Here is a 9,077-nt window from a genome sequence, read left to right as displayed (position 1 = left end):
TTCACACGTGGGGTGGGCTGAGAGGCAGCTGTCCCCCACGCGGCCTCCCTCGGTTCTTGAATGTTCTATGAGTGAATCACAGGCACTTGGAAAGCAAGAGGGGACAGAGGAACTGAATGTGTAACACACAGTGCCTGAGCCGGCTTCTTAGAACGAGGGGCCTCTGTAGAACAGGACTCGGCCACGCAGGGGACTACGCCAGGGCTGGGGTCTCTGGCTTTGCCCCTCCAGAACTCTCAGAGCAGTGTGCCCTTCTGGGTCTGCTGCCACTGTCCCCAGCCCTGGTGGACCAGAGGAGGCCAGAGCCCTGTGAGTTGCTGAGGGACATCACCTCTGGCGATGGTTTCCGTTGGTCTAGCTGGCTTTCCTGTTCTCCTGTCTGAGCCATCCGCCCTCGCTGGGACCTGGACATCTTGCCGCTTTAACTGCCAGCGTATTGCAGCCTGTGGGCCAGCGCCCCGCACCACAGCTTCGAGGTTGCAGCTGGGCGACTAGCTCTGGCACCTGGAAGAAGCAGTCTTGAAGCTCTTCAGCCTGCCCCGGTCCCCATCATCCTGAGGGTCCTCCCCCAGCGTCTGTAGGGAGCCAGGGTTCCTCTTGGGAAAACTGGCAGTGCCCCTCCCCCCATGGCCCCTTCTGCACATTAACTTGCCTGAACCACTGGGCGCCTTCTATCCTGCTCCTTGATGACGAATGCCAGCTTCTCTGGATACCAGAAATTGGTCTCCTGGCACCATTACGATGAGCCAGAGGTAGGCAGGCTCAGCTGCCAGCACCTCTGTCAATGTGGGGTAAGGCAGAGGGCCAGGCAGAGCTGGGTCCCATGTCCCTGGCCTGCCCATCCCGTAGCCTGTCTCTGCTGCCTTTTCCCGTTTGCTTCCATCAAGTGGACCGGCAAAGCAGGGCTCAGGCCCGCAGGGCACCAGCCCACAGGGTGCGTGTGGGTTCCCTGGCCCTTTTGGCTGCAGCACCCTCTCCCCAGATGCTCGGTCTCTCTTCACTACTGACCCTGCCTCGCCAAAGACCAAAAGATGGCCACAGTCCACACCCGATGTGAACGCTACTGGCTTGACGGCACCATTGGGGTTCCTGTACCTGTCTATGGGCCACAGCGGCTCAGGTAACGCAGCCAAAGCAACCTGGTGATGACCCTTCTCAGTGCAGCTATCGCAGGACCCGTTTGACGAGCGTTTCACAATCATTTTAATCAAATGGGCCAGAGAATTGACACCAGAAGCCTTGCTGCCTCCTGGGACACTTGTGTTTTCTTGTCTGTGTTGGTCATCCTCATAGTCCTGCCGGAAGTGCACGGCTAATCGCCCACTTTGTCATTTCCCCTCCCATTGGAAAGCCAGTGAACTCAGGGGTGCTTCAGCTTTGCAACGAATCTGCCTCTGCCTTCCACGGGACTATCGCCTTGGAAATTAATTCTTTGAAAGGCAAGATTTGTACAGAGCAGCTCGTTCTTCTCTCTGGGTGACAGTGCACGGGGCGTGCAGGCTGCTCACCCTGGCCCAGGGGATGTGCTGTCAGTTACCCGGCTCCGCAGAGGTGGAATATGAAGGTGTGTCCAGAGGAAGAAAGTCGTGTTCTCCAGTGAGGACGAAGCTCTGAGACCAGGAAGGTCTCTGCACCTGTGTGGAGTGGAGGAGAAAACCTGGAACCAGTCCTGATCCCACAGGCCTCTCTGAGCTGTGAGTGAGAGGGCAGGGCGACCCCGGGTGGGGGACCCTGTCATGCACTGTTAGGCTGACGTTGGGTTAGCAGTGAGCTCATCAACGCACATTTAGTTTTTGGAAACTTTCCTTTCCTGCCGGGTGTTGAGAGCTTGGAGTGAGACTCCCTGGGTCTGCACCTTCCTCCCCTGCCTGTAGATCCCGCGGGGCCTCAGAGCCCTCTTCCGGGAGGAAGCCTGGGGGCAGCACTCACCTCTCTGGGTGGCCCTGGGGCTCAGGGAGGTGCCTCTGGAGATCACCCAGAGCCACTTGCAGGGTTACCGCCTGTGAGCATCTGCTCCAGGGCTGGAGATGGCCAGGGCGATGGCGATGATGAGAACACTGTTGCATCTGATGGGAGCTGAGGGTGGAGAAGCGGAAGGGAGGACAATCTGGCCCTCTCCTACCCGCACCCCACACTACCGCCCAAGTTCAGGAGCAACCAAAGACACACTTGTTATTAGCAACCTCAAAAGGTCCCGGTTCCGGCTGCATTTTCTTGTCTTCTAGAAGGAATTAAGGCTTGACCATCCCACTGCCTCCTTGCGGCACATGGGGTCTTGGACGTCCAGCGGGGCAGTCACATGGCTTCAGTGTTGTTTTCCTACTGGAGGGAAGACAGATGGGTCGGGACACAGTAGTGTTTATGGAGCAGGCTACATGCAAGAGTTGTTCCTCCCCGTACTTAATAGCTGCTCGTGTAGGTCTGGGGAAGGCGTGTGTGGATCCGTAGGCTCCTGACAATGTGTTTGCCGGCTCACCATCTACGGCTCACCCCTTTTGTCTCTCATACATCACCCTTCCCAGTGCTTGTCCTCCTTAGAGGAATTTCATCTACTCTTGCAAATGGTTTTTGAAAGCTTTCACTGAAGTTGTCAGGGAGACTGGGAAGCCCCAGTTCTCTGAGGAACTTTTGCCAGTCTACCCCCTCCACACCCAATATATGGTTTGGAAACTAAACCAAATGCTGTCAGGAGAATATGCTCTTCAGTGCTGGGCACGGTCGTGCATGCCTGAGAGCCCAACAACTCTGAAGGCTGAGATGGGAGGATCGCAAGTTCAAGGTCAGCCTCAGCAAATTAGCAAGGCCCTAAGCAATTAAGAGAGAACTGGTCTCAAATAAAAAACAGAAAATCAAAATAGGGCTGTAGCTATAGCTCAGCATTTGCTGAGTATGCACCAGGCCTGGGTTCCCTCTCCAGTTCAGGGGGAAAAAAAGCCATCTGTAGTTCAATATACTTAATTTAAATAGATTGCAGACTAGTATTTTCTCCATTTACAATTTTTACTTGGCATTCTCTTTGTCCACGTACCAAGGAGATAGATGAAGGCTTATTCCTGCATTCCAGGAGCACCAGAGAAGGGACGGGAAAGGAGCAGGGGCAGAAGGTCTCCGGACAGCCGGCTCATTAATACAGCTAATGCTAATTAGCTGGTCTAGAGCAACATGCAGGAGTGTATGCTCGGACCCTGGCTCAGGAAACATCACCCTTGGTGACTGCATGGCTAGTGACGTGGAGCACCTTGGAATTTGTATGTGAGAGGCAGACAGGTGAGTTCAGGGCTTGCAGCTCAGCCCTTCGCAAATCCTGCACATTTTGACTTAGATACTTCCTCAGGTGTGGCTCTCGGATGTCCGCAACTTAGGGCCAGGGAAGTGAACCAAATGACAGACTAAAAAACGTTAACTGATTGGGCATCTAAAGGAATCCTCCAATGCTGTGAAAATGTAGAAAGGATCAAGCCATCAGCATGACTGGCTTCTGTGCTCCCTGTGGCCTCCCCCTGCCCTGGGCTTGGGTGCTGGGCCACTGCCAATGCTGAGTGGGCACTGGCCACCCCAGGCTCCTGCTCATTGGGGGTGCTGGTCCTCTGGACCGCGCCCCAGCATGAGACCCTGCCGCAGGGGCATCCCAGGTCCTGTCTCCTCCATTCCCTTCCAGCGATGGCGTTACAGACCCACGCAGCCGGCAGTAGCATCTGCCTCGTTCCAGATAGCACCACGTGAGATGACCTGTCTCCTCCGGAATTCTTAGTGGGTTGTACGTTTTTATGGGAAATGAGGCCAACCAGGGAAGAAATCTAACAGCTGGGAAGTTTGTGAACTCTTCCGCCAGGATTACCAAGGATTTTAGGACCAGAAATGTGCAGGGATTTCTGTGCAATGTAATCAACTAGACTCTCGGTAAAATTGTCTTTTCTTTCTTTATTTTTGAAAATGGTGTTTGATCTTCTACGCGCACAGAGAAGATGAACAGGTGATGTTCTGTTTGCTGGAGAGGGAGGGCCTCCGACGGCCGTCTCTCGCCCCTTTTCTTACCCACCAGCCAAGCAGGGTCTTCTCCATGCAAGCCCAGAGACAGCACTGGGAACAGGCAGACTGGCCCCAGGAATGACCGTGACTTGGGGCCTCAGGGGGACAGTGTCTTTGGCTCTGGGCAGTTCAGTAACACGGAGAAGGAGGGACTGCAGAGGGAGCGCCTGTGCTTTTGTGAAGCGACTGTTAAGGAAAACTGACACTGCTGGGGGCTGCCTCCTGTCCCACACTGTCCCAGCTTGTTGGCAAGAGGGACTCATTCCAGGGACACTAACAAACACCACACTGAGGACAAACAAGCAGGGTGCACCCAGGGAGGGTGCTCAGGAGGTGTCAGAGGCTGCGAGCAGGCGAGGCCGACCCTGGGAGCAGGGCTGGCACCCCGGACGTGACCGAGAAGCGGCATCTCCATCCCCTTGAGTGACAAACTGAAGGTGGACGGCAATTTAACTGTGCAGGTGGCCTCTGAGGCACGTTCTCAGGAGCTCCCGAGGCCTCAGCTGTGGGACAGGTAGAGTGGGATCTGATCTGGCAGCCATTGGTGGCCACGGCACAGAAGGGTCAGCAATGTCCCATGAAGTGGAGTAGGTGAGACGCGTCAGGCAGCACCTGGACGCTGAGCAATCAGCGGGGTGTGTCCTGGGGCTGGTGGCCTTCACGAGAGGAAGCTGGGCGAGGACACCCAGTAGAGCCCGTGCACCCAGGACCCCCAGGGAGGGCGGAGTGATAGGCTGCACCTGGAGCATGGGGTCGGCTGGGAAGAGGGACAGGATGACAGCTGAAGCTACTTGAAGCTGTACTTGCAAGGACAGACTAGTAACCCTCTGTCCTAGTGGACATCATCGAAGACTCCCAGGCATTGGCATCAGAGCGATAATTTAGGCTCTGCCACAATTTCCCTGCCCCAAAACATAATTACTGAATAAAGCGGTTCTTTTCCTTTCTGTTGGGTTTACATTTATTTCACTCTATTTTTTTCCAGTTTCTTATCACTGAAGCTTAAGTCACTGACTGGACATATTTTTTCTTTTCTAACAGTCATTCAAGGCTTTACATTTCCCTACAAGCTCTGCTTTATCTGTTCCCTGCAAAGTTTGGTACGTCATGTCTTCATTTTCACTGTTTAGGATTTTTTTGAATTTCTCTTGATGGCACGTTGTCACCCCCAGGTTGGGTGGTGTGTGCTTCTCAGAGCCCAGTGACGTAGACTTGCTGTTTTGTTTCCATAACTGATTTACAGCTCAATTTCCTGATGTCCGGAGGGCACATTTTATATGGTTTTGCTTCTTTCATATTGATTAAAATTTACTTTACGGCTTAGGATGGGGTTTATCCTGGTGACTAGCTCATGTGCCCTTGAGGAGACGTGTGTCCTGATGCTGTTGGGTGGAGTGTTCCGGGATGTCGATTAGATCCAGATGGCCCAGCAGGCAGCTCATCTCTTAGTCCCTTGCTGATTTTGCGAGTCCTAGTTCTGTTGCTGTGTTAGTCAGGATGCCTCCCAGAAACGTGGCCAACAGGACTTCCCTCTGTCTTTATCGGCCTATGATCCGCCTCTCCAGAGACAGACAGGGGAAGGGACTGACGTGATCATGGAACTGGACAGTCCTACCATATGCCGTCTGCAGGCCGGAGACCCAGGAAGACCGGTGGTGAAACCCAGTCTAAGTCTGAAGCCGGTGGACTTGCAGCTCTGACGATCAGGGGAGGAGAATGGAGGTCCCAGTGCAAGAGAAAGAGAGAGAGAGAGGAACAGAGGGAGGGAGGGAGGGAGGGAGACAGGTCCAGAGACAGACAGAGGAGCCAGAGACTGAGACCGTGGGACAGAGGCAGGGACAGAGAGATGGGTTGTTCAGGAGTCATGGTGCCACCCGTTCATCAGACGCTGACTCTCGGTCACACTGTGAAGGTCACAGCCTTATTTCTTCAAAACCGCTTTAGCACACACTCCTCCCTGCTGGGCTGTGGGTGGCAGTGTCACAGGCCCCTGGGGCTCTCCTAAGTCATTGTTCTCTGTTCGGACCCCTGTCTCTTCCGTTATCTCCTCCATTCCCGCAGGCAGTTTAGAACTCCAGTGACGGGCATCTTGCTCCCGAGTTCCCGATGGGTCTGGTGTTTCTCTCTCCTGCTTTCCAGGCACAGAGAGCACAGGGTCAGTGACGTAGGTGTGGTCCATGGCCTGCCACAGGGAGAGGAGAAACAGCACTCGGTCCTGGAGACCCTACCCCCGGCTCTTCTAGCCTGTTTCAGGTGGCCATTGCTGTGTCCACCTCCCCAAATCCTTGCTGGAAAGCTGCTGCATTGGCCTTGCCTACCTTAGGTGTCTGCTGCCCAGTCAGGGAGAGCGCTCACACAGACTGGCTCAGGAGGGCTGAGGCTGGCGATTCCAGGCGGAGGTGCCAGGGCAGTCCTGGGGAGGCAGGAGGCCAGGAGGGCATGCAGCCACATGACCTTGGAGCGAGGCCTGCATCTGAGTCAGCTGCTGTAACAAAACACCCAGATGGGCCAGTAAACAGCATGAGTGTGCTGCCCACGGTTCTGGGGCTGGGAGTCCAGGTCAGGGGCTGCGAGGGTGGGTGTGGGGAGGGCCTCCTGCTCATGGACGGGAGCCTTCTTGCTTCTCTGTGCGCTGCAGGGAGATCATCTCCCTTGGGCCTGTCTTTGTGAGGACGCAGGACCCCTCACAACCCAATCCCTGCCGGGACCGCCAACTAAGGCCCTCACGCTGGGAATTAGGGCTCTCACTGTGAGCTTGGTGGTGTCCGGTACATCCAGCCAGGCAGTGAGCTGGAGAAGGCGGACAGGGCATCTTGGGTTGTGGGAAGGGCCAGGTGATGTGGAGGTCCCGCAGCAGGGCGGGGAGTGTTCCCACCTTGAAGGAACATTCACGGGCTTTGTAAGCTGCAAGAGATGTGACCTGACTTGGACTTTGAAAATGATTCTGGCCTGTGTCTGGAAGGCAGATGAAAGGTCAGAGGGAGAGCAGGGAAGCGCATCCGGTGGCTGGAGCAGCCTCCACAAAGGTGGTGCTGGGGTGGACGCAACCTGCACTGAGGGGAGGGGGCCGGGGTTCACTTTCAAAGGCCCAGCGCACCCATCTAAAGCAAGGCCGATGTGGTGCTTTCCCACACAGAAGAAGGGCTGAGCCTTCCAGGGTAGCTCAGAGAAACGCCCCGGTTACATGTGTTTGGAGACATTTCAGTGTAGAAATTTATTCCTAGCCGAATGTGGTGGCACACGCCTGTAATCCCAGTGACTTGGGAGGCTGAGGCTGGAGGATTGCAAATGTGAGGCCAACCTAGGCAAGTTAGCAAGACCTTGTCTCAAAAAAAACCAAAAAGACTGGAGATGTAGCTCAGTGATATAGCACTTCTGGGCTTTCCCAAGTGCCAAAATAAAAGAGAAGAAGAAGAAAAAAAAGGAAAAATAGAAATCCATTCTTAAAATCCCATCAAAGAGGCGGGAGTGCAGTAGTTCAGTGGAAGAGCACTTGCCTGGCACGGCTCGGGGCCGTGTGTTCCCTCCCCAGACTACAAGCAAAAAAAAGAGCTTTCCGTAGAATCTACCCTCTAGGGTCCCGGCAACTCAGCAGCCCAAGGCCCCCTTGAGTCTGGGGCGTTGTCTAGGAGGGTGTCTGTGGTCATGGCGTAAGCCAAGGTGGCTCACACACTGCAAAGTCATGGTGACATTCCATTGATTTCCAACCAGATGTTTGGATTTCTGGTTTGATTCCATTTGTAGGGGCTTCTTGAAATTCACCATTAGGACGCTCCCTGGTTTAGGCTCGCCCCAGAAAATCCCTGGCCCAGCCATTCAGTCTCGAAGGTTTTCATGGAGTGTGACTCTGCGGTGCCCACTAACTGCAGCAGTGCCCAGAGGCTCCGCAGGACTCCCCTATGAGGCACGAGCTAATTGATTGATTTCACTCCAGATGGCAGGTGTCACTGCTCAGGTGACCCAGGGGTAATGATGCGTCGGAGCCTGTCTGTTGGGACCTTGTCCTCTAGTCACAGCCACAGGTAGGGGAGACGAAAACAGGCTTGAGGGTGGGCCCGTGACTGTGTAGGTGGCGGACTTCAGAACCCATGTTGGAAAGTCACTGGGCTGAGATGCTTTGGGGACGCGGAGCCACCGTGAGGCCCAGTCAGCTGCAGACTGCGTCCATTAGAGACTATTTTCAAGTGTGTGTAACAGAGACCACACTCTGGAGCCACCAAGGACCCCACACCCACCTCCGCACTGCTGTTCCTAGTTGGCGGGGTGTCCCCACAGGTTTGTCCAGGTGCAACTCCTGTACTGGAGAAGTCATCCTTCTTGGAGTTCAGTTCCCTGGGTTCTGAGAGTCACCTAGGGTGACATAACTGCCACTATAACAGGACACCAAAGGCCAACACTCTAAGATCACTCCTGAAAGGGAAAGTAGTTCAATTGGGCGTGTGATTATGAGTGGCTTGCCAACATTTTAATCGCCAGCATATCAAAATACAGCTTGTTTTCCATGCTGACCTGGTGACCTTGCTATTAGTTCTAGTAAGAGGTCCACACACCTGCAGCGTGACAGACGGTGCCTCAATGTGTCACCAGCCATGTAAGGATCACCAGGTCTAACCTTAGAGGATTTCGCCATCCTCAATGCAGACCTCTTCTTCCCTTTTGAGTTAGAAGACACTCAATCTCCTGGTTAGAGGACACTCGTCACACGAGGCCAGCCCGTCGTGTTTGTTGAGGGTTGTTTTGCAGCACAGTGTGGGACATGGTGTGGGTTGTATGTGCTGCCCGTGTGCTCCCGGGGGTCACCAGCCAAGCCGGTCACTGGTGTTGGTCAGCTCTTCTGTATCCCACTGATTGTGTCTTCTGACTTTACTGGTCACTGAGAGAGGACGCTCCAAACACAACCACATTTGTCCATTTCTCCTTTCACTTGTAGCAGTTTTTTGAAATGTGTTTTGTGTGTATCTGTGGCTAGACGCATGCCTGTTTGGGATGGTCATGGGCCACGGGTGAATTTGTTCCTTTGACCTTGTGTAATGACCCTGATCTTGAGG

The 9,077-nt window shown here is 54.4% G+C and overlaps 1 protein-coding gene across 1 annotated transcript in view; it reads left to right on the top strand.

The window, feature by feature from the left end:
* Positions 1 to 1,031: 1,031 nt before the first annotated feature.
* Adgrd1 (adhesion G protein-coupled receptor D1) overlaps positions 1,032 to 9,077 on the top strand; it is a 111,628-nt gene continuing 103,582 nt past the window's right edge. Inside the window, exon 1 of the mRNA XM_027952019.2 lies at positions 1,032 to 1,120. Within this exon, the coding sequence (XP_027807820.2) occupies positions 1,032 to 1,120 (89 nt within the window). The remainder of the gene's footprint in view (positions 1,121 to 9,077) is intronic.

This window comes from Marmota flaviventris, chromosome 1 (assembly GCF_047511675.1).
Source record: "Marmota flaviventris isolate mMarFla1 chromosome 1, mMarFla1.hap1, whole genome shotgun sequence".
NCBI lineage: Eukaryota > Metazoa > Chordata > Mammalia > Rodentia > Sciuridae > Marmota > Marmota flaviventris.
The sequence above is the reverse complement of the archived record's forward strand: the minus strand, read 5'-3'. Positions and strand labels throughout refer to the sequence as shown.